Source organism: Corythoichthys intestinalis, chromosome 11 (assembly GCF_030265065.1).
Source record: "Corythoichthys intestinalis isolate RoL2023-P3 chromosome 11, ASM3026506v1, whole genome shotgun sequence".
NCBI lineage: Eukaryota > Metazoa > Chordata > Actinopteri > Syngnathiformes > Syngnathidae > Corythoichthys > Corythoichthys intestinalis.
The window spans coordinates 27,930,870-27,957,244 of record NC_080405.1 but is presented as its reverse complement, the minus strand read 5'-3'; the positions used below and the strand labels follow the sequence as shown (position 1 = coordinate 27,957,244).

Genomic DNA, 26,375 nt, shown 5'->3' with positions numbered 1-26,375 from the left:
TAATGCAAAAAATAGCTTTGTTAAAGTCAAAGTTATGTTTGAAATGTATGCGTTTACAAAAAGCTCATTTTCTCCGTTTTTTCATCAGAAATTGGAAAATTGCTCAAACTAAGCTATTTTCTAATGCTGATTTCTAAAGAATGGAAAAAGATACGAACTTACTTTTTTTTCTGCTGAAAGAAGAGAGTCCAATCTTTCTTTTGGTGGGTTCAAAGTTTATATAGCAATAGAACAGAATTTTCTGTGGGCCTTGCAAAATCAGTCAAAATCCAGAAAAAACGGCCGGGAGCGAAGGGCCTTGCTCTGGTGAAAATGGCTGAGAGTGAAAGAGTTAATGGAAATTGGCAGATTCGTTGTTGGGGTCCCCAAATAGAGCGAGAAATTGACAATCAATAAATCATTAATAGGACAACTTTCAAAAGTGTTTTGGAATGTAGGTCAAAGTAAGGCAATGAAGTGGAAGTAGGATACTGTGGAGTTAAATCGGCACCTTTAAAACGTGCCAATCAAGCCTTATATGGCTGGATAAAAACTGTTCTCCCATTGGGGCAGGTGTCCCCAGAAGTGTGCCAGGCAAAGCCGGGCTATAGTGCTTGTTATCTTTTAAATAGCTTGAATAAAAAGATAACATGAAAAATTCTCTGTATTTATTCGAAATGTTTACTCCAATTTAAAATAGTTAGAATAAAATCAAATAATTAAATGTTATTTTGTTTTGTATTATTAATGTTATTTATTATTTTTCAACTTTAGCATGTTATTGGGGGCCATAGACAGAGTGTATTTCTGTTTCTATTAATTTTAATTTTGTTTTTATAACATTTTATTCATTCATCAATATATATTCATTCATTCATCTTCCATGCCGCCAATCCTCACGAAGGTCATGGGGGTGCTGGAGCAACTAACTATGGGCAGGAGTCATGGCACACCTTGAATTGGTTGCCAGCCAATACTAGTGCATGAGACAAACAACTATACACCCACACACTCATACCTATGGACAATCTGGAGTGCTCCTTTAACCTAACATGCATCTTTTTGGGATGTGGGAGTAAACCGGCCTGGCATCCACATACTAGTACATGGACATCATATTTTTATATGGTGTCCACATATGTGGAAGCTTGGTCTTATTACGCTATGTTTTTTTTAATTACCGACAACAATCACTTGTCCTAGAAAGGGAATAACCTTACATTTACCACTTATTCAAATGCTTACAGTTGTAACTGACTGGATGAAACTTACAGTAAGCGGGCTTTGCCAAATAGTAAGCCACTCAGTAATGTAACGCCAAACACATTAACTGCACGTCCGTTTGGAGTGTCTTCCACTCAATTTCTCATGTGAGACAGAAACATCGGCCAGTTGGTATAATTGAAATATGATAGGAACCTAATATCACTTTTGCCAAAGTAGTACAGAAATGTAGAAAATACGGTAGTATTGTGAAATACATATTAATTGCTGCTCCTTCACCCACACATTGATGCTGATAGATGAATATATTTTCACTGGTGCATTCTGCCTCACCCACACAAGCACTCTTCTTGTCACTGCTCATGTTCTCTCACACTCTTTCTTTTTACTTAATGTATGCACTATATGTGCCAAACATACCTATAGAATGCACACAAATGGTAGCTAACAATCATACATTTTTAAATGTGCTAAAAAAAAAAAAGGATTGGATGATTATTGCCATCAGTGGCAGCCAGTGACTTAATTTATTAAACATTATCCCTCTATAGAGCACTCATTTATGTCATCGGATGTCATTGACAGCGATAAACGTCCAATCTATTTTGAATGGTAGAGCAAATGTTTGCCAGACCTCCAAGTCAAAATGGATTGGATGTCTTTGGCCGTCTATTTTTTTTTTTTAACTATTTAAATTTTATTAATTTCATTTTAATTAACATTTTGTTAATTCATCAATTTATTTATTTATCCAAATTATATACATTTAATATGTAAGAAAATACAGGAATAAAGATCATTATTATTTTTTAATTACCAAAAATAGTCACTTGCCCTCTAAAGGCTTAAAACAGTTTTAAGCATGGTACAGTTGTTGATCTGTTCCCCTACTTTCAGGTAATGCGTGCTCAGTATGAAAACTTAAATTTTAATGCGTTAACAACCACTTCTCCATAGTAAAAAAACTAAATAAAACCAGAGGAAATACATAAATGTGCACATAATTTCCTAAAAAACAGGTATTGATCTCATTAATCTTAAATAATGCTGCATATGTTTTTTTATTGGACATGCTCAGCACACAATATCGAATGTCACTCAGTGGGAGATGCCATCTCCTGGAGCGCTGACATATAAATAAAGAGTCTAAATGTGTGGGAGGGGGTTCAGATAGTGTAGTGTATAGCAAATTACTGTGATATTTTCCCCTTAGCTGTGCTAATTTGTCAAGCAATTGCTCACAATCGTAAAGCCATTCATAAAAGTACTGTAGTGTCATCAGCTCACAGATGGTTTACAGTAGCTTGTCTTTAATTGCTTTTCTTGTACAACATTTAACTTTTAAATTAAAGTGACTCTAATGGAATGACTGCTCGAAGCAAATTTAAAGTACACCGTGTGTAAATACATTTACACGTAAGAGTTAGAAGGTCATAGCCCCCGGAGGCAATTATTTCCTGGAAACAGAAAGAAAACAAGATAGGATGAACTTGTTTGTTTCAATAAGGATTGGCGCTGCCAAGTGAGACCTTTAGTCGAGCACAACAATCTTTACTAATTTGACTACAAGGATTGTCTGTCAAGTGCATGTTTGTGTCTAGTCTGCGTGCCCCACGGGTCCTCCTCCTGCCAGCCCGATGCGCTTCTCAGTGGCCTGCAACTGATTTATTCATAGGGTCGCACGTTTAATTAAAAATATGGACTGGGGTGGAACTTGACAGCAGACCGTTTGTTTTTTTTTAAAGTGTGAAATACGACTTTGTTTCTAACAGAAGCTACACTCATTAACATTTAAACAAGTTCTGTTTAAATCAGGTGGCTCCATAAACCCAACTTTGTGAAAAAATGTTTACGTGTACATACAAGGTATGCTGTCCTTGAACACAGGTGGTTGCAGTAGTTGGACAATGGACACAAATTCAAGTGAATTGCTCACCGACGTGTACAGGAAGCCCTCACTGTTCATAGCCAGATAGAGTTTGGTCTGCACCCCCTGGATGGCCACCACGCGCAGACCCACGGGAATAAGGTTGAACATGGCTGGAGAGAAACATAAGAAAAAGCCATTAGAGCACATGTGATGGGATTAATAATTCAGATCAATATGCATTGACTAAGTTTTAGGGCTGTCCCAAACGACTAATTTTCTCCCGATTAGTCAGTCGACTATTTTTACGATTAGTCGACTAATCTAATAATTAAATTAATTTTTTTATTTTATTATTATTTTTTTTTACTAATTTAGCAATGACATTTTTGTTGACGCTTATCAATTCACAAAAACATTTTGGAACACTTAAATTATTTATTAAAGTACAAATAAAAACGTAAATAACAATAATAAGTCCCAAATAAACAATGAGTTCAAAGGCTAATAGAATTAACTAGTGCAAAAGAATGGAATGTAAACCGATTCAAAACTCTGACTTCGCCTTTCCAACATGATTCAAAACAATTCTTAAAAAAATACCTAGCATTAATATTATAATATAGCACTATATATAATAGCATTATATTAATTATAATAATTATTAATTGCAAATCAGATTTTTCATAAAGGGTGTCATTTTAAAGGCATTGTTAGTGTAGAATCTAAATTCTGAAGTATGTGGGATTAACTCCAGAAATCGTTATTTACATGACGAACATGACATGCTTTTATTTTGAAATGTTCGCTAAACAGCTGAGGCTTTACACTCCGCAAAAACGCACTTTTTGTCATTGCATGTGGTGTCAGTAATAGATTTTTTTTCATTTTTTTCCCCGTTTGCAAATACTGTTAACCAGTGATTTTTTCATGTTTGAAGTATAACCTTTTAACAGCAAGTTTGCATTTTGGAGAAGACTGCTAATGTTTAATAGCAGGCGTAAAGTAGGTGCTCTTTTTTCCCCATTCACCTCAATGTAGCAATGCTAACGTTTACAGTGTTTGATATAGATGTGTTTTCTTATTTTGTACGTCTGAACTTTAATTCTACAGCGCGTGATAAGAGAAAGGAATTGGAGTCTCATATGCCATCAGCACGCACGCATGAATTTATGCAAGCACGCGTGCGTGCAGCGATGAAACATAGCCATGAAAATGACCGCCCCCATTTTTATTTACCATGCGATAAATGGACTCATTGCATATTGCGACAGGCTTAGCAACTTCAATAAAACATGTCGTCAGTTAGTTAGATGGACTTACTCCTGTCGTCTTCGAAAATGACAACTGGGTCACAGTGTAGTTGTTTATTCACGGCCGACGTGCAGCCAACAGTGTACCCTCCTTTGTTTCTTTGAAATAAGTCAATGTTTTGAACACTGCGCGCTTTTTTGGCTTTGTGCCGCTTTCCCCGCATGCATACCGAGCGTCCGACATTCTGAACTTTGCACGCATATATCTATTTAACCCTTCATTAACCGTCCACGGGATGTTGTGCTCGTCGACGGATTTAAGTAATCGATGACGTCGACTATGTCGACTAGTCGGGATAGCTCTACTCAGTTTGAGATTCTTAATGACTTTGTAACAATAAACACAAAAGTAGTATTTCTATATTTCCTAGAAAATTTTGGTTTTCCAATTGTGGTACAGTACGTGATTTCCATTCCATTCATTTTCATTTTATTTGAGCATGTGGATGCACAGCAGTACATAAGAAGAGACACGCTCAAATGGAGCAACTTACAAGAACAGAGCGGTTTTACTTAGCTCACCTTATTCAACTTTTAGTTAGCATTTTAATTGAGTCTTGATTAGTCATATTTTTGTTCCAAAATTATCAAACATTTAGATTTTATTTTTTCTCTTGCATCTTATGTAGATGGTTATTTACTTGATTTCTTTCTTCTTTCTTTTTCTTCCAGGGCAGACTGACATATAGAGGGGAGAACAAGTATTTGATGCACTTTCCCATTGGCAGTGTATCAAATACTTGTTCTCCCCACTGTAATTGAGGAATAGAAAAGGGGGTAGGTTTTAATAAGCAAACTAGAGCTGTCCCGACTAGTCGACGTCATCGATGACGTAAATGCGTCGACGGGCAAAACATACCGTTGACGGTAATGACGGGTTGAAAAAAAAATACATGCGGATAAAGTTTAGAATGGCGGGCGCTCGCGATGCAAGCGGTTGTTACTGGCACCCCCAAGGGTGCCGCTGTTATTTCAATGTGACTGGCATTGTCAGATTGAGCAAAGAGGAAGAAAGTGGGTGAGCGAGAGAGAGGGAGCGAGATCGGTGAGTTGGGAAAGTGCGCAGGTACCGCAGAGTTCAGTGGCTGCACGCCTCACGTTTTTGTTTTGGTCAATAAAGGTATCCATAAAGAGCCATCCGACGCCTCTCGGTGTTTTTATGAATGCTGCCGCCTTCCTGAGGAGGAAATCGGACGAACCGATGACAACGAGCCAAGTGAATCGCCGGTTCACTTTTCACTACGGCGAGGAGTTGAAAACACCGCCAATTACCAAAAAGGGCAGAATTGGTGACATGTGAAAGTGGCACAAAGCCAAAAAAGCGGACCAGAATAGCCGGAGCCTGGATTTAGAGGAATATATGGAGGATGCCACTGTGTGTACTCTTTGCTAAGCTGAGCTCGCATACCACAGTAGCACGTCGGCTATGAACGAACACTTGAAGCGCCGTCACCCAAGTATAATTTTCGAAGACAACAAGAAACAACAAGCTAGCGGATTATAAGTCTATACAACTTTCTAACGATTTTTTAAAAGTGGAAGTTACCTTTATGTGCGTCGTATCAGCGTACATTTTTATTTAATAAAATAATTAATATAGATATTATACAATATATATTTTTAATTATTATTAAATTTATTAGGATCATGGAAGCTCCCACATTGTGTATATACATATAGTATAAATAAATAAATAAATTAATACTATATATGTAATTTTTGTTACTGTGAGTATGTGTGCCTCTCATTCAAAATAATTGCAATACTTAAGTGTGCCCTGTACTTTAGCTATTTTCAGGTTAAAACAAACAAAAGTTGAACAGTTTTTCCCCTCCCCCAAAAATGCGGAATGCACACCAGAAAAAGCATCTGAACTCACACAAAGTATTCTGAAAATGGTTGTCCAGGACATTGCAATTCATTTTAAAATTTAGAACAATACAGACAATGACATACCACAAAAAGAGTAAGAATTGTTTTGACTCCTGTTAAAGAGGTGAAGTCTTAGTGTAGTTTCCGTTTACATTTTTTTCGCACTAGTTAATGCCGGCAGCATTTGACCTCATTGTTTGTGATTTATTATTGATATTTATGTTATTTATTTATACGTTAATAACGAATTTAGGTGTTCCAAAATGTTTTTTGTGAATTAATAAGCTTCAACAAAAATTTCATTATTAAAGTCGTAAAAAAAAAAAAAAAATTACATTAGTCGACTAATCGTAAAAATAGTCGGCTGACTAATCGGGACGAAATTAGTCGTTTGGGACAGCCCTAAAGCAAATGCTTCATCCTACTCCTTTTTGGAAACAATGAATAAATTCTGATATTATTTATTATTATTGTCTTATATATTGTTGCTGTTATCTCAGGTATATCATTGGTTTTGTCAGATTTTTTGTTGTTGTTTTTTTTCATGTCCAAACAAAGCATTCATTCATTCAGTTCATAAAAAGAAATATATAATAAATAAACAAATAAATAATCCCCTTATAATTTATTTGATTTTTTTCTGTTTCATCATGTCTCTTTTTTGTTTTGTTTCTTTAATTTATTAATTTCTTTTAGTATTTTGTCTCATATCTGATATATTAAAAAAAAAAAATCCTCATAAGATTTTATTACTGTAACAGAATGACAGAAACGGTCAACTATTCTATCCCATTCATCACAAATGGAAATGTGCCTGCCTTTTAATGTATATTCAAATATGACCCCACTGTTTCCACTCAACTGAATCATCCCACTGAATTTTCCAATAAACATCACAGCATAACAACTACATTAGGAATATTTCAAACTCCATTGTTCCCAAGCACAACCATCCAGCATTATCAGGAAAGAAAAGTTACTTTTTCGAGAAACATGAAACATATTATGATTCAACTATGTTTATATCAAGACGTGATCATGACCGTTAAATTTCTTCGGCTTGACATTTTTAAAATATCGGCTATGAAGTGAACAGAGCATGTCCTCACACGTAAAAACAATCTTGTTTCAGAGTTTAGGAACAAGTACGTATCAAACTAATTCCAACAAACATGCATTCACTGAAGTCAATAGAGATTTACGATAGCTGTATAAAATCACATTACACCCCACAGCCCTAAGGCTAAACAAGAAAAGACATAACAAACGAAAACAACTATTGCTTACTCTTGCTTTAAAGGCACCATTAAAGGTTTTATTACATGGTTTTGCATGGTTTACATCGCTGGTTTATGGCCCTAAATGTAAATGGTGCTTTTAAAACAACAGTGTCATGCATGCTGAGGCATACATGTAGTATTTACTGTTCACATCACAAGAGATGAGAAACACGCTTTGTAAGCACATTTATGAAATGACTACCAACTTGTTCTATGTTCAAAATGAAGACAACACGACTGCTACTCCTCTCATTTTAGACACTCAAGCGCATACACAATGTGTATGAGGTCTGTGTCGCACAGAGTGTGAAGCTGAGTGAGCCAACAGCAGCCTCGCTGGTCAATGAGGTACAACTAATTAATATCGGCCTTGTGTTGTATGAGAGTGTCTGTGCTCCATAAAATGCAGGCAGGGAAGCTGAATAGAGGCAAAAAAACGACTGAGTCTTTACTAATAGGGACAACAAAACAGTCATACTTCTTTTCTGTGGGTTCTTTCCTAACACTGTTGCTTTCAATGCAAATTGACAAAAAACACTATCTTAGAGTAATTTTGAATTAAAAGTTATTCTTTTCAAAACAGTTCTTTTACATTACATCTTTGACCTGACATATGAAATAAAGCAAGTGTAATACAATAGAACCGTGAGGAAATGTCTCCTCTTGATGATAATGATGAATAAAATACAGCATTTGCCAAATATTAAACCTCAAATGAAAATGTTTTTTTCTTCCACTTAAAGGTTTCATAAACAAAATAAAGTATAAAAGAAAAATAAAAAAAAGTAAAGGTTGAACGATTCAGTTTAAAAAAAAAAAATCTCACTATATTCTGAGAAACATAAGCAAAATACAACAAAAGAAAGAGGATTTAAAGTTGAGCCCTGTTGAACTCCCTTTGATGATTTAAAGATTCTCCAAAATGACAGCAACAAAATGTTTTCATTCTGAATAATAATAGCTGTAATAATTGTTTAATTAATAATCTATGCATTTAAAATTGGTTTGCAAGATGGAAAAAAGAAAAAACACATTTGTCTATACCAAGGAAGAATTTGCAGCAAACTGTTTTATTTAATTGGTTTAATTAATCCTTTAATTGCTTGAAAAATAATTAAACAAGTGAAGTTTTGTTATTATCTTTCATTATGGAAAAAAAAAAAAAAAAAAAATTGACATTAAATTGTTTTCAACCACACGTTACAGTATACATATTCCCCAATGTCCATCCCTACTTCTCATATCAGTTGAGCTGTAGGTCACAGCGCGTCCTTCCAATGGTCTTTGTCGTCGGACACCTCTGAGCAAAGTGCACTGTAGAAGCTTTTAGAAGGCCATTACGTTCACCCTTATCACTTTTACAGCGCAGGCACCCACAAGCTGCGGTGGCTTGTCAACTGTCAACTCCTTGCGAGCAGAGAGGTTCGATACGCATCTCTCGGAGCTTCAACCTGTCTGCACGTACAACTGTACTTGGGCAAGGCACAGATCCCTGATTGCTCATGAGGGGAAGCACCAGCATGACTACACTAGAAGGACTCTGGCTCAACGTACAAAGCTTAAACAAATTAATCAAATCAACAAAGACTCTTTTTATCAAATGCTAACCTCCTTTCTAGGTTATTCCCCCCATGTAGCAACATGTGCAAGCACATACACAACCAGTCCTCTTCATTTCACATGTATTACCGCTGAATCTCAAGACTGGGGAGCCCAATTACTTTCTGGCTCCTAGAAAACACCTGAGCACCCTGAAGGAGGGCAGCCAGAGTGGCGGGCCTCTAACCACACGCTGACCTTTGCTTTTGGAGAGATCGAATTAAGGCTAAAGGACACAGTGGTGATTGCACAAAGTCTGTGGGGTTCGATTTTGGTTCTATTTTTCAGAAGCACTTTGAGCTGCATTCTTTATGTATGAAAAGCTCTGTATGAATAAAGATTGTTTTGATTTAAATAATCGGATTAGACAAAGATAAATGATTCTTCAGTGTAGTGTCACTTAAGGGTTATGCTTCCGCGTCAGACCTGCGCCGTCAACGAAGACCTGATATACGACCCTATGCCGTAGCCTCTCTGGGTCCTTCTTTTTCTTCTGACTTCGCGTCGCGTCAACGCGTGTGACGTGGTGGAAATGGACTATGATTGGTCCGCTCAGGCTGTTGTCTCCGGTTTAACGCGAAATCACCGCCATTCTCAAAAATTATTTTTATACAAGCAAAAATGGACCAAGCCGACAAAAGTATCAACGAAGAGCAAGTACGACAACTTCTACAATGTCTCGTCAAGACATTATGAAGATTGCCAAATTGCAAGCAATTCGTGGGAGGAGATTGCTGAAAATATGGGGCTGGAGGTCAGCCAGCGATTGAATTAAAAAAATGGAAGAACCACCGAGACAAGTACAGTATGTGTGTGTTTAGAATCGAATGGCCACTTGAAGCAACGACCCAGTCGGCCAAAAACTGCCAGCTTTTTATCACTTCATGTCGTATTTTTGGTCGGTGCACTTCATCATTTATTGTGTATGTATGTTTGCTGTGTGTCTGTGACTTATCTACGTGTCACACTTCAAGTATATGAATAATAAAGCACAGGTTTGGTGTCAAAAGAGTTGTTTTGATGTTTCATTTTCAACAACAGTTTACACACGATACATCATCGCTGATTGAGAGTACCTCGGTGCTTTTATGATAACGTTAACATCAAGGCTTCCAACGCAGTTTGGGAAATTCCATAGACGCCAGAAATCTTCTATGGCTTCCCACTGGCTGTTTGTAGGACATGGCAAACAAATCGGGCTGGAGGGCTTTGCAGACCTCGGACAAAACGCTGGACGCAGTGCTCGACACCAGTTTGAAGCTAGCCGCTACAGCTAACTGGTTTCCACCCGAGGCTAGAACTCTATGCAGCATCAAAAGTTGGACAGACCACCTCAAAACCGTCTTCTGTGTCGCCTACGCCTCAACATTTGTATGATCAACATTTATTAAATGTTGATGAGCTGAAGATCCACATTCAAGCGTTCCATCTTGCATTGTTTATTTTTTTTCTCCGTTAAACTACACAAGAGGAAGTCAAAACCGTACAAACATAACGCCACACCCCTCAAGTGGCTTGGTGGTGAATTACAGAGCAACGCGTCACCTGTACGGAGAACCATCGAATGTCAAATGATGCCATAGTCGCTGCGCCGTCACCGCAACGCGGGAGTATAACTCAGGCTTAAGGGACACAAGTGCTCCGTGGTCATCGCGCCTCACTCACAGCAGGGAACACACTCATGGTTTAGGGTCAAAGGTTGGCAGGAATAAAAGTGCGGTAGGATGATTTCACCTTATTGTATGGCATGGCGGTCGGGGCTTGGCCCCCTTTTGGGGCAAACTTTCATCCTATCAATCCTGGCACCTTACTTGCCCCTGACTATGGTGGGCAGGAGGCAGGTTCTTGTCCTTCTGGGCAGGGGCCATCCCCATATTGGGCCCTGCTGGTAGTGGGGACCCCATTACGTTTGTGGAGTTGAGGAGTGGTGATCCGGTCACCCTGCTTTACTCTAGGGGGCTTGTAAAGGTGCCTCGGTGAAGCTGTGGGGGCGTTGCTCCATGAGGTGATCAGTCTGATTAACGTTTTGTCGATGTTTTTTTTTTGGGTCATTATTTTGCAGTATGAGTGAGGATGAAGCTAATATTTTGACCCGTTAGGGTGGCCAAACATCCAGATTTATCCAAGACAGTACTTCATTTCAATGCCCCCTCCTGCATTTTGCACAGCCTCAAGCAGGACACTTCCCAAATAGCACCTGACTCTGTGCCGGATCCGGCCTCAGCTCGCCAGATCCCCATTGCAATCATACCCGCTGAACGTCAGTGCGCCAGATGCCGCCCGTGTCATCAGTCTGACAGTCCAAATGATAAGTTAGGCACTGGTCCGGGGCGGACCGTGTAGACCGGACACGCTGGCGTGTGACGCCACTCAGCGCACACTCTGAAGGCGGGCATCCGCTGCGACTCCGGTAACTGACAGCAATGGCAATGAAGATGGAACGTGTGTCTTTGCAGTCGCAGCTAATCAATACTGAACAAACAAATGTTGTTAATAACAATGTTGACGCGTAGGCGACACAGAAAACGTTTGGAAATGTTTGAAAACGGCGGTGTTGTTGTGTTGAACCGGAAACGTTCTGAGCAGACCAATCACATTCCTTCGACGTTCACGTCACGCGTGTTGAGGTGACGCAAAGTCAGGATTTTTTTTTTTTGAGAGGTGAACGTCAGAATCTGCCTTAAACAGGAGAACATGCAGAATACAGGACACATCATCTCGGCGTTCGGAAATTTTTATGGTAAGCACTGTCGTAATTGCGTTTTGAAGTCACTTCTTGACTGCTAAACAAGTTATTCAATCGAGTGTTAATAAAATGGCCGGTATATTCAAGAGATCTGCCATGTCTGCAAGTTAAGTAATTTAAAATTTGTTGCATAACAAAATATGGAGGGAGAAAGCATTTATTGTGTTGCTGTAAATGTTTCAGTGTTTGAATACTATTATTGAAACAGAGGCCCTCCTCCTTGTGTTTGTGTATTTCTGCCTTGATTACATGGATGGGTGACCTGGGACCAGGTGCCGCTTATCATCATCAGCAGCTTATTTAAACAAGTCCATGGCCTCACATTTTTGACTGATCAACAACTCACCTATAGGTATGTGACTTTCAGCCAACAAAAAAATCTTGTAATCCTGATACTGAGCTCATTTTTGTGCCCCCCCAGATCCTGTACTGCTTGCCTGTCACCAAACGGCCCATCGGATTTTTCGGACACCATCTACCACTCCCTCTCATCATCACTGATATAGGTCCTCCGTTACCCCAGAACCTGAACAAATACAATATGTTGTTTACAGTCTAAAAATGGGTCATCTTTAACGTGGAGTTGCTTGTTCCAATAAAAATATTTTGTGAAAAAACAATGTTGTATTGTTGCTGTATGTTGCATTAATAAATTAGCATTAATAAATGGAATGAAAAACAAGTGTTGTCATTATTGCTTTAAATAAACAAATTTAATTGCAATACAAACACATTAAAGTATGATACACTGAACAAAATGGACCCCAAATTTAATTCTGAAAATGGTTTTGATTTAAATCTGACCCAGACTGGGTAACATGTGTGCTATTGTCTGCTACTTTGGACCAGTTCTGGCCCAAAACTGTGCTGTTCCGGCAAGTGAATCCATACTGAGTTTGGCCCATTGTTCAAAAAGACACTGGGGCGGATCCGTTTTACGAAGTTGGGCCGGAATTTGCCATACATTTGGCCCATGTCCGGCCAGTTCTATTTTGCTATCTGGGTTATTACTCCTCCCTTTTGAAGTTGCACCTGAATGCAAGACAGACCACTATATTCATTAATGCTCACTGCGTTGAGAACAGCTATAGGTAGGCAATGTTAAACAATTAGCGAATAACTATTTTAGCTCAACATCTTGATATGTTGTCTACTTGTAAGTGCTACTATCACAGAACTCACTTTCCATTATCAACAATAACATAACTAGAGGAAATTGGTTTATTTTAAAAACAAAGGGGCAACGGGTTGTGACTTAGTGAATTCAGTAAAGTACCCTTTGTCAGTGACAGTGGGACTTTAAAGGTGATAAATCTAATACATTTTTTTGGCATTAAAACACATACAAAAACATTTCCACTACAATAAAACTAAAGGAGATGTCATCAGTCTCACCTGTTTTGAAGGGGAATGTTTATCTGGTCAATAATTCATCTTTTATTTTTCAGTGTTCAGTTCAATTACTTGAAAAGCATGTTATTCAAGGTTGATTTAGGATTACGTTTATGATTTTACTGTTGATGTGATTTTCTAGACTTGTGTTTCGACTGGCTATATGAAGATCTTATTTGGACCCTTGCTCTTACTTATGTATATGTGCGTTTGAGTAGGTCCTCTCCCACCATCACAAGACACCAATAGCTCCAAGAGGACTGCGCTCACCGTCACCATGGAGACAAGCGCACCCAGCACCTAACAATGCTATTTTTGGAGTTGTGCAAAGAGCTTCACTCTTCCTTCTCTTTTCAGTTTAAGCAGGATACTTTAAAAATTGCCTCCTCACAACAATCATGAGGTCACTTTTCCACGTTAGTGAGGAAAGTGTGGGTAGTGTAACAGAAATTATGACTTTTGGAGTTGAAGAGTCCTGCTGCTCGCTGCTTAGTAAAAAGTGGCTGCCATTTCATTTAGGTAGAAGATTAGAAACAAAAGTTTTTTTCTAACTGGCAAAGTGTTCTTTCAGTGCAGATGGCAGAACTTTTTCTTAACAATATCGCACAGAGGCAAAGTGGATGTATCACACAGGTTCATTAAACAGTGCGATAGTGTAAAAGCACAGTTAATTGTAAGCAGCCTATTGCTGCTGCATTATCGCCACGGCAGACAAGTGGCTGCGCTGTTGCTTTAACGTTGATCTTCTCTTTCATCTGTCTAGAGGAAAACGACAAGCCAGTGGGCGGAGAGGCAGCGATCAGTTTACACAACAGCGTGCCGAGCACAAGGACTTTCCCATGGCTGTAGAAAACATGCACGTTTCAAGAATAGGAATATGAAAACTACAACTACTGAAAGTTATTAATAGAGCTCAACCAATACCTAACAATTACATTTTATAGAGGATAAAAAATATGAGAAATGTGAGCCATTCTGTCAAAACAGACAGTTGGGTCGAAAACTGAGGATTTTTAGCTGTCATTATTCAGCTTTTGACAAACTTCCCCCCAAAAAAAGATGTTTCATGTCTGTCTGCAATATGAGTGAAGTAACCACATCTTTATTTTTCTTCAAATTTGATTAAGTTCATGATAATAAAATATAAGACCATTTATTCAAATCCACAAATTTGGACCTTCATTTTGATAAATTTTGAAATATTAGCAACTGACAATTTGGGTATTGCATTTAGCAGCTGACAGCTGTAATATGGTGATAGCTTCTCAAAAACCGAAAAACTTTGGGGATTCTTTTTTTTTTTTTTTTTTTTTTTTAAAGGGATCCTCGATCTTTAAGACAATTCTTAAAAGATAAATGTTAGTATGAGTTATAGTCAGGGGTGCACATAAGTGGTCCGCATGCGCGCATGCGTACTGGACGTAGACAAACGCGCTGCCCCTCAACGGCTTCCATACGCTTTTGCATACTGATGGCTGACCACTGTATTTGCGGCGGACACGAGAAAATAACTCCTCAAAATGTCGAAGAGAAAGGCCACACTGAGTAATTACTTCCGTGTTCCCCCACCCCCGTCAAAAGACAGACAGACGACAGAGACGTCACCGGAGCTACCGAAAAAAAAGGACTTTTGCTGAAAAGTGGCTACAGGAGGTACCATGGCTAGAAGCAAATGATGCTCGCACGGAAATGCGGTACAAAATGTGCCGTGAGAATCCCAATGTCGCCGATAAGAGCAGCGCATTTTATGTAGGGTCAAAGAATTTCAGCCATCCAAACTTTGAAAAGCACGAAAAAAACAGAGCATGTGGCAATTAAGCAAACTATCGATGTCAGACATGACCCCACTCGCCCTATGGACAAGTCGCGGAATAAAGGTAATGAACAGCGACATGCACTGACAAACGTGTTTTTGCTCGCATTTTACAAAGCTAAACATGCACGTTCAATGAGGTCTTATGAGGAGGACATCCCACTTTTAAAAAGGCTTGGAGTTAATGTGGGAGCCGCATAATGCCCTTTATTTTAAATTGGTGCTTTTATGTTAATTTCTTTACATTTCACTTCAAAGTAATGGCAATTTTGTTGTGCCGATTGATGTTAATCAAGCATTAATTGTTAATATAATTAATTAAAGTTAATTGGCTCTAAGTAAAGCTTGTCATAAATTTATCGCATCAGGCGGGTCGGCTCTCAAGCTCAATGAGGACCAAGTCACATCTCCAGGTCCTCCTCTGAGAACCTGGGCGAAAAAATTATGTGCACCCCTGGTTATAATAATTTGATTTTAAAACCCCTCTTAATGTTTTCGTTTTAATAAAGTTTGTAAAATTATTTTAAGTGATAGGTCGCCATTCTTGTTACACAGCAGTGTGTAACGTCAACGGGCCCGTTGCCGAACTTCCAGCGTCACTCGTTAGCTACCCCAACATGTCGTCGGTTCTGCCCTTCCAATTTGAACCAGATTGGAAAAGTGAAGAGCAGAACAGCACTGTCGGCCGTTCACAGGACGAGCAGCAAGGGCAAAATGCAGCGCAGGAAATACAGTATCTGATAAGAAAAGTGTTGGCCAAAACTGGTGATGTAGTCGCGACAAGTGCGTCTCAATGACAACGGAGCGAGAGAGTGTATGCTGCTGAGAACTCCGGTTTTTGTTAGCAGATCTTCAAGGTAAGCTATTGCGTTTTCAAACTTATTCCAATATAATTATGTAGATTGTTAGCATCCAGAGCTGTCGTGTGCTTTACATACAGTACAGGCCAAATGTTTGAACACACCTTGTCATTCGAGCATTTTTATTTTCATGACAATAGACATTATAAACTGTCACTGAAGGTAATAAAACTTTGAATGCACACGTGTGATAGTCAGGATCGGAGCCGTGTCATAGCTGTCCTCATTAAATTCGTCATCTGGATCGAGTGTCCTCCATGTCTTGTACATCCAACTCACAATTAGCTACGTAAGGGTGGTCTATATTAAGTGCTCGGCGGCCACTGTACCATTGCATCGGACGTGTTTGGATCAGTTTGAGTAGCAGCATCACTCATATTAGGTGAATACTGAACAGACACGCTTACTGCCTGATGAACTGACAGTAGAAGTGAATTATTAGCTTCCTCTGTGACTAGCGGTACGCCCGAAGGTTCGCCTACCGCTGTAGCGACAGGAGCAGCTTGGCCGCTTTAGAGCGCGGCCAGAGTTTCTTCTCTTTGGCGCTTTTTTGCGCACATTTCACTCGATATCCGAGGCACGTTGAGGCTTTTTGTGAGGGAAAATAGTTGTAACAGCATTTGATTTTAGTCTGCGGTTATATCCAACCGCTCCGGTGAGCTCCTTCATAAGTTGTCGTCGACTAAAAGCCTCGAACGCAGTAGGAGAAAAATGGCGAGAACAAAGCCTTGGGTCCTTGGGAAGTTTTGCTAGTGTGCCGGCATTTTCCCAAACCTTTCTCCTCTTCGTGTCAACAGGAAATCTGTGGAGACTCACGTCACTCCCCTTGTTTCCATTTGACTGGAAATTGCATCCAAAAGCAGCACATCATGGCTTTTTCTTCACGAGTTTAGGCAGCAATAGGCAATTGTTGTACATGCTATACATTTGGAAACATCCCATTTACGCTCTGAGCCCGCAAAACATGGCACCAACTATTGGTCAAAATATGTACTAAATATTATGAAATATTGCCATTGATTTAACATTTTATGTGTTTCTAACAACATATTTTAGTAGAAGAGAACAATTGTGGTTTATTAGAGCCTACATGTATTTAAGGTCGAGGATCCCTTTAACACCCCCCCCCCCCCCCCAATCCTTATGATGGCTTTGTTCGCGAAAGGACTTTCAAAAACATATTTACAATGTAAACCTTCAAGTGAAAGTTTCTGAGGTAAGATTTTTTAAATAAAGCATTTTGAAAAACATCCCCCCCCCCCAAAAAAAAAAAAAAAAAAAAAAACTACACACACTGCCTTGAGAGTGTCATATTGTAACTTTTAGACACTGTACAAAGTGTCTGATTTGTACATTGGTACAAAAATATACCTAGTGTATCTTGTGTGCCTGCATGCATTCTGCACTACAAATAGAAATTGTTTTTTTTTGCCCTCCCCTCATGTGCCTCCACCTCAAAAGCAGCATATAAAGTAAATATCAAAGCAGTTATTGATTGGAGTGGCAGTTGCATAGTCAGCGTGTTCCCTTAGCGTTCCTCTGAGACTTACTGTAGCCGTTGTCCTCCTCCTTGGTTCCATCAATGGTTCCATCTGCCTGCAGCTGGAGATGGAAACCCTGCCGACTGTACAGCTTGGTCACAATCCCCTTCAGCTGGGGCTCTGTGGAGACAGAAAATGGGGTTTGGGGACGAGGGTGCACAAACAGGGATTTGTGAGCGCACATATCGTGTTGTAATGTTTCTTCATTTTGTTTTACCATGGTAATCACGAAAACAACAGCATTTCATTTGCGAGGACAATACAAGAAGCCGCCTGCTTGTCTTCCATCAGCACGTTGTGTGATAAGAGCTAACAGCTCTCCACTCTTTTGTTACTGTCCCAAGTGTAGGTGCGGTTAACCAGCCCTTTCATCTTACTTAGTCTCCCATTTGACCTTCACTAAAAGGTTTCCTGTTATTGTATTTCCAGTGATGGATGAAAATGTAAATATCCTATTAGATGCAAATGAAACAAGTGCACATGCTGGAAGGGTGTTTTCACATGATGTCCAAACAAACAGAGTGATTAGACAGCGGTTTTTCTGCATGTTTAAACACAAACAAACAGACAACACATAATTCTTTCAGTGCCATTAACGATGATAGACGTCCAATGATCTGGCTCTTTTCATCCTTGAGCTGTGCATTTAAATTTTTCATTAGCAGACATCAAATCTATTTGAACTGGGAAGGCTGACAGCTGCCAACCCTCCCAGTTCCAATTGATTGGATGTCTATCGCTGTAAAGCATTGCATTTCTTTTTATTGCGCGTGTACGTTTCAAAGACAGTGGAACCTAATCAGAGTACAGGATACAAAGTACTAGTATTTTTTTCCTACAAATAAAGTTTTTTCCATGGATTTATGCCAGTGACTTATAATGACAGGAAAATGACGAAACATCTTTGTCAGTTTTGTGTGTGAACAGGATCAGATTGAAGACTAATTTGTGAGTAAACTGTGATAATACATGTTTATTTAAGTATGTATTTGTATTGCCATAAACATTGGAAAATCACTGTTTATTTTTGTCAGTTGTTGACTAATCGACTCATATTTTAACTTAACATTAAACTTGTGAATTATGTTAAAATGAACTGCAGTGGAAAACAGCACATAAAAAAGTTGGTCTAAGAATACTACGTGACTATGGGATTTTGGAAAATCTTATTTTGATTAATAGTTAGAATTATCAGTCTAATTTTATCAAAGACCATAAGAACAGAAAATGAGCCTGGTTTGTCTTGAGAGGCTCAACGAAGAGGAATTTTAGGTAAACAATGTCTCCATATGATTAATGGGATACTGCATATCCAAATTATTGATTCGTCCATTCATTATGGCGGCCCTAGTGTTTTGTTTAGTGTTTTTCAGGAGGTTGGTGGTTTGGAATAAGATTTTTGCCCGAGTCTCAATGAAAGTTGGAAACTAGGCAAAATATACTTTGGTTTCTTTCAAAAAAAGAAAACCATGAAGAATGAAGTCTATGAAATACTTTTGCATGTTACATCCATTGCAAATTTTGGAGAGGTAGACTGTAGACTGAAAAATGAAGCATCCCTATAATTTGTCCCTCTGCTCAGGCTTAGAAGACAAAGGTGACTTCTCAGTGGACACTTAACACCAGACGGGATTCCCAACTTTGTCAGAGTGATTCATCTTTCACTTCCAAAAATTAATGAGTCCCGATGGCCGAGGAGATCGTTACATAACAGACCTGGCCGTCTCCGACGCTTCTTCTTGGATCCGAAGAGTTTGACCCGGGAGAAGACGTTGAGTCGCCCGGGTTTGTCGCAGCTCCCTTTCGTTTTACTGGGGCTGCTGACGCAGCGGCAGGCGTTGGACTTTTCCCGCTCCCTCGCCTGCCTTTTCTGTCGAATAAGGGAGCTGGCGATGGCTGCTGCCATGGCCAGTTTGGCAGCTGGACTATCACAAAAAACACCTCTTGTCTGGAGTCCAAGTCGCGAGCAGGGATGGTGGTCCGACCCCTGTACTCGCTTGATAAAAAAGCTTCAGTCGATCAAAGGAAATCCGAAATTATGCATAAAAAATGAAGGAACTGACTTCTCCTGAAATAAAAGGCAGTCCATTGTGGATCCTTGCAAAGAGTTTCTCCCTCCTTTTCTCCGCAAATCTCCTCTGAAGCTCCTTTGCATCATCCTGCAGCTCCACACGCACTCCTGCTGAGCCAGGCTCCAATGTGCTGCCGCGCCGGCGAACACCTGTTTGCACCACCCTTGCCTTCAGCAGTTGATGATGACGATAAAAGCGGGCGGGAGGGAGGCTCGGATGAATGTCAACCTATCATCAACGTGGCTTTTCTTTGACGAAGTAGTGGCGGTGCGCTCCTCATGTCGGAGGCGAGGCGCAGAATGCTGAGAGCAGCCTGAAAGCATCCCACTTCCATCTAGCACATGAGCAGCACGGAGGGGGTGGACGGTGGACAGAGAGGGGTGGGCGCAGACACAGCAAGCACGTGTGCACTGAATTCTCAATATCAACCCATACAGTAAAGCAGATCTCATCTGGTCCATCTTAAGTCTTAAAATATGCCTACCGTAATTTTCGGACTATAAACTGAAACTGTTTCTCCTCATTTTAAGTCCAGTGCGGATAATTTGTTAATTTATTTGGGTTTATAGGTAAGACTTTATCTGACAGTGGCATCATAAGACTGTCATAAGACCATCATAATTATGAAATGACACTGTCATGGGCATTAATGAATGCTTATGACAGATGTCAGTCATTAAGTGTCATTCGGAAAATTTTGTAACAAGCTCCATTTATGTCCATCTTGGATCTTTTATATCCATCCATAAGTGAGATAATTTGTCGGATGACACTAAATGACATCTGTCATAAGCATTAATGAATGCTCATGACAGTGTCATGTCATAATTACGACGGTCTTATGACGCTGCTGTCAATTAAAGTGTTACCGGTTAATATCTTTTGGTGTAAATATCCCATAATACAGTGAGGAAAGCTGCGGCCTAAACTCCAGCGCGGCTTATCAATGAACAAACACCGTTTTCGTGTGAAATTTGGTGGGTGACGTTATAGTCCGAAAATTACAGTAATTTTTCTTTCATGTTTTTAAGATTTTAGAGCAATAAAAAAAACAAATCATTCTTTATCCTTCAATTTGATCTTCTTTGCCACAGATAGGGGTGTGACAAACTATTAAAATGGTGATATATCGTGATACTTTGTATCCCCAAACGTTATCGATATGCTTCTGCCAAGAATCGAGATATCGTTTTAAAAAGGTGTCAATGTCTAAAAAATAAATAAATAAAAAGGAACCAACAAGTACCAAAATCTTCCACTATAATAGTGTCTCAGTTAACTCTAAGGTTGCATTGACAGTGCTCGACGCCCAATCCATTTAGACTAGAAACGTTCGTTCATTCGAAACCAGAGCATTTACAGTCATTCTGTCTGATTTCCAGGGCATTTACAGGTCACTTGCTGTTCATTTTAGGGAATTTCCTGTTGAGTTTGAGTCACTGCCTGTTCATTTGAGTGATTCCCAGGTCACTTCCAGTTATGTAACTCAAAATAAACAGGAAGTGACCCATAAAATACCCCAAAATCAACAGGAAATAACTGAAAATCAACAGGTAAATGATCTTAAATAGCCCAAAATTGCCTCATTGCCTGGCATTGGCTGCCACTGACGGCCATAGACGTTCAATCCGTTTGAACTGGGAGGTTGGAAGCCAATGAATGTTCATTGGCTGCCACCCTCTACCAACTCATTCCAATTCACAGCAGAAGCTTGTTTTTCTGTATATTAGTCGTTTGTAGAATATCATTGAATGATTTCCTGACCAATGTATCGATAATTGTTGTGTCGCCATATCGTAAGATCATCGTTATCGTGAGCTTTGTATCGCAAAGCCTATCGTATCGTGAGGTACCAAGAGGTTCCCACTCCTAGCCACAGAGATGGGTATCTTAAAACTCTACATCAGACAAATAATTTTTTGAGGGAAAATGTGTACATGTAAAAGTCTCAAAAACCCATCAAATTGCACAGGCTCCCTCATAATGATGCACCTGTTGGTCTTTGAACTCAGGGGGGAATTGAAACAAGAAAAAGGCACATAATTGAATCTATATACTAAATACTAAAAGAGCAAGCATACTGATAATAGAAAATAACGTTTTCCTACCGTCCTAAACTTAGATAAAAAAAAAAAATTCTGAATTCAAACATAATAATTTCAGAAAAACTAAACATTTTGATGCTATACAGTAAATTGACTGCTATAAGAATACGAACATTAACCATATGCAAAGGTTAAGCAAAGGATGACTTTAAATAATAAGCCTTAATGTTGTGAGCTTTTATGTTAATCTGAAATATGAAAAAGCATTGAAAACATGTTAGAAACATCTTACATAGCGTAACATTTTTTGTCAATGTATTGGCCTAAAATTATACAAATTTGGTGAAAATATGCAAACTAGATAACAGTCAGTATTGAGCTTCAAAACGCCATCTCAACAATCTTGTGCAATGACTTTTTCGGACAGATTCAGTATGTTTGTATGTACTGCAATATTTAATGCACTTGCTTGTGATTTCATTTTTCTTTTTTAATTTTCTCATCTACGTTGAGGTCATGGTTTAAGTTAGAGCCTATACCAGTTTAGTTTGAGCAAGAGGCAGTTTGATGCTCGAGAGGTGGCTTGCCAATAATAGGCCACATACTAGTATATACTGTACAGTACAATCGATTAAACAAATATTCACACTTAAGCACAATTTTGTGTCACTTTACTTAGCCTTACATGAATGAAGCATGAAAATATGGACATATCATCAGTTGGTATAAATCATTAATTTTGTGTATGAATTCACATTAATGATAATAAAAAGTGTCCTTTATGATTAATCTCTTTTACTAATCAGCAGTGTTACTCACAATAAATGAGAATCACCAAGTACCTTAACAATGTAGTGACAAATTGATGTACATTCTTTAAAAAATAAAAATGTGTGTAAACATATAACTATATATGCAAAAAAAATAAAATAAAAAGATATAAATAACAAGCTTGATTGTAAAAGTCATTCCCCACTCGGATAGAGGCTGATACGCCCTTAGCTTAACAAACTGACTAATGCCCCCCTCTGGTGTCCATAGACAAAACTGCAGTCATATAAACACCACCCTTTTTGACGCCCAGCACCTCGCACAAATTTAAAATTTCTACCATAAAATGGTTTGTCCTCATTTATTAGAAAATTATTAACTGCAGAATGCACTAAATCACATGAACTCTGTTTCCCCCCCAAATGTAATAACATCACCAAAATCTCCATTTTCGGTCCCGTAAATGAAATAACATATTCATGCCATGTTTTATTTTGGAATGTAAAAGCACCAACATGCCACACAGGTTATGCTACAGCCCAGATTCAAAACCCCAAACATTCGACCAACTAAATCCACCACTCAGATTAAAAAAACAAAACAAAACAAAACATTGCATCTTCTAAAACAATAAATGCTCTCAAGCTGTTGAAAAACAACAACAACAACAACAACAACAACACTGATTGTCCCAAAGTAGACACATACTGTAAAAGCTGGATTTCCCCATAAAAGCCTAAGAAAATCAGTAAATCACAATAAACTCAGCATCAAACATCCACAGAGAGCCGCAGATTCCCATTTCAGCACCAAGGACAGCTCATACACCTAGTACACGATTAGATCGACACTCCTAAAATACATCACTTAATAACACAATCAAGTATACTATAAATGCACCACGCAGCCTACCTGAGACTGTTTTTCTTAAAGGGAAACTCATAGTTGAGAACTTGTGGCTGGTTCTGGGCGTCGTCGGGCGTAGTGAAAAAAGCTCCGGAGTTCATTCGGCAAAGTTGGAGTGAGAAACGCACAACATCTGTCAGAAGATGCACGCGAGGGAAGAGCCAGCATCGAGGCGTGGCCACCGACGGGAAGATCATTACAGGACATTAAGCGACATTAGGACTTAAAGGCTCATTAAACATTTATTTGGAGGGCGTGTACACGTCGGGGGGAGTCAGGTTGAGGGTAAAAGTGGTCGAAAAATGGACGCTTCTTGTCATTCGGAGGAGCAGATGAGGCATGGCTCTCATGTTACACACATGCTGTAAAGTGATCCGATAATGTGCCGACTTAACCGGTTATTGTGGGACTTTTCTACTCTGGAGCGAATGAATATCGACAGCCAATCGAGCGAGACCACAATAGGCAGACAAACAAGGACTTTTGTCTCCTCTGTCAAAATGGGTATACTGGGTTTAAACAAAGAGGAGTCTGCTACTGCAAACAAATTGATGACATGTGCAAGCATTACAATCCATCATGTGTCATCTCTTTATTGCATCTCATAAAAGTACTCATTGTTATTTATATCCTCCTGTGAGGTGCTTTCTATTTATACACGCCTGTGTTCTCGAGTTACCTTAAAAGTAAAATCTTTTTCTTGAATTGTTATTATTGTTATTATTCAAACTGGTTATTCTTATTATTTTTATTGTGTTTTAGTCAACTTTAAGTACAGCTCTTTGTTACATCTGAGTTGAGTAGCTTTCACCCTTTATAGGACAATCATTTAACACACAGATTGCCATTGACGGGGCTAAGCGTCCAAACCTATTTGACTGGGAGAGGCTTGGCAGTGAATGAGTTCTGCTAACCCTCCCAGTCAAAATGGATTGGACATCTAGCGTTGTTGATAGCAGAGAAAGATGAGCATTCACAGTCCTTCCAGTTTAAATGAAGTGGATGTATTGTCAAAGAGTTTAAATAAAATAAAAATAATGGTTTTAATGAATTTAGTTTTTATTAAATATTTTGTTGATTATAATTAAAGAAATGCAATGATTAATAAAAAAAAATGAAATATTAAAAAATATACAGTATATTACAAAACAAATATTTGTATTAATGTAACCCCATAAAACCCTGGCAGATCACATTTAGTCCACACCAGAGCTGTCCCGACTTGTGACGTAAATGCGTCGAAGGGCAAAACATACCGTCGATGGGTAGTGACGGGTTAAAAAAAAAAATTACATGCGAATAAAGTTTAGAATGGCGGCATAAAGCCAAAGAAGCAGACCAGAATGGCCAGAGCCTCGAATTATTTCAAGGAAAATATGGAGGGATACACTGTGTGTACTCTTTGCCAAGCTGAGCTTGCATACCTCGGTAGCACGTCAGCTATGAACGAAAACCTGAAGCGCCGTCACACAGGTGTAATTTTGGAAGACAACAAGAAACATGACGCTAGCGGATTGTAAGTCCATACAACTTTCTAACGATTTTTTAAAATTGAAGTTGCATTTATGTGTGTCATACAGGGTGACCCAAAAAAAAGTTTACACTCAGTTGACTGCTTGTTTAAAAGCCATTGAAACATATCTAAATAGGTTGTCATGCTTAAGTGATTCATTAAGGTCACTCAATGCAGCTGGTAATCTCTCGTCTCTACAATTCCTGTGCTTCTGCTGAAAATGAAGAAATCTTTAGCTGTACCTGAATTGCTGCGTGCCGGTCTGACACCTACTGAGATTGCAGCAAATCTGAGAATATCCAGATGTGCAGTCTACAAAGTTAAAAAGAAGCTGAAAGATACTGGAACAGCCTCACGAAAACCTGGGTCTGGAAGTGCCGATCTGTGCGGACCAAAAAGTTGATTGACAAGGTGATATGTGGCCACCCCAGAGTCCAGATCTCAATCCCCTGGATTATAGCATATGGGCAATTGTGGAGGACAGTGCCTGTAAGAAGCCACAAACATCTGTGGCAGCCTTGGAGAGGTCCATTGTTAGATCTTGGGAAAAGATGACAGCATCCTACATAAAGAAGACCTGTCAAGCGTTCCGCAGGCGCCTGGAGGCTGTTGTGACACTTAAGGGAGGACACATTGAAAAATAGAGTTTACTGTACATGTTCTTTACAATAATGTATAATTTGTGATTAAATTCTAATTCTAAGCTGAATAAACATGGCATTTAAGTTGTATTATGGCAGTGTAAACTTTTTCTTGGGTCACCCTGTATCAACTTGCATCATTAAGTTTTTTCCTCATGTACTTCACGTTTTTAATCTACTCTGCTGCTGCTCCCGAAAACTGTAGATCTCGACATCTCTGTGCACGGTATGCAGATTGTATATTAGGATCATGGAAGCTCCCACTTGGGAAGGGGAAAAAATTATATAATAATAATAATAATTAAGGGTGTAACGGTACATGTATTTGTATTGAACCGTTTCGGTACGGGGTGCTCGGTTCAGAACGGAGGCGTACCGAACGAGTTTCTGACATAATGTAACCCTTACTTTTCGAGGCTGTGAGTCGATCAGGTTACAGTTTCTTTGTGTAGATTATATTTACTCCGTCTTCTCTCTACTATAATGAGGACCAGCACGGTAGGACTGTGGACAGTACAACACAGAAACGTCAACGGCGCGACAACGTGGCTGCCGCGACAACGCAGTGAAACGCGGGCGTTAAAGTCAATCAGCCAATGCACACCAGTCGCAGTGCGGCCGCGTGTTACGCGTCCCAGAAGCGGCTCAATGCGACGCACGCGAAAAGAACGGCAGAGTTTATTATTTGACGCGAGACACGGCCCTCCTGCGTCAATACTACTAGCTAAGATCGGGCAGACCGGAAATCACTCGTGTAAAAATACGGTGGATCCGGTCTATTTTCAAACTAATATGCAATCGTAACCCACTTTTTGAGTCCATCAGATCTCTTGAGTTGTAGATCGCGGCACAGTTGACTTGTCTTTGTTGATTTACTGCTGTCTTCTCTGCTATAATAATAACCAACACGGCCCCGTGTTTAATACAAAACCCTCCTACCA

The 26,375-nt window shown here is 39.2% G+C and overlaps 1 protein-coding gene across 5 annotated transcripts in view; it reads right to left on the bottom strand.

Annotated features, from left to right (window-relative positions):
• Positions 1 to 26,375, bottom strand: part of fgf13a (fibroblast growth factor 13a) — a 198,175-nt gene that overhangs the window by 22,956 nt on the left and 148,844 nt on the right. For 3 of the 5 annotated variants that reach the window (XM_057851045.1, XM_057851042.1, XM_057851044.1), the window contains 2 exons: positions 17,496 to 17,606; positions 3,140 to 3,243 (listed from right to left, as the gene is read on the bottom strand). In XM_057851045.1, the coding sequence (XP_057707028.1) occupies positions 3,140 to 3,243; positions 17,496 to 17,606 (215 nt within the window). Of the gene's footprint in view, positions 1 to 3,139; positions 3,244 to 17,495; positions 17,607 to 19,202; positions 19,860 to 23,286; positions 23,511 to 26,375 lie in introns of those variants that run through there. The other 2 variants (XM_057851046.1, XM_057851043.1) reach the window with 2 other exon arrangements.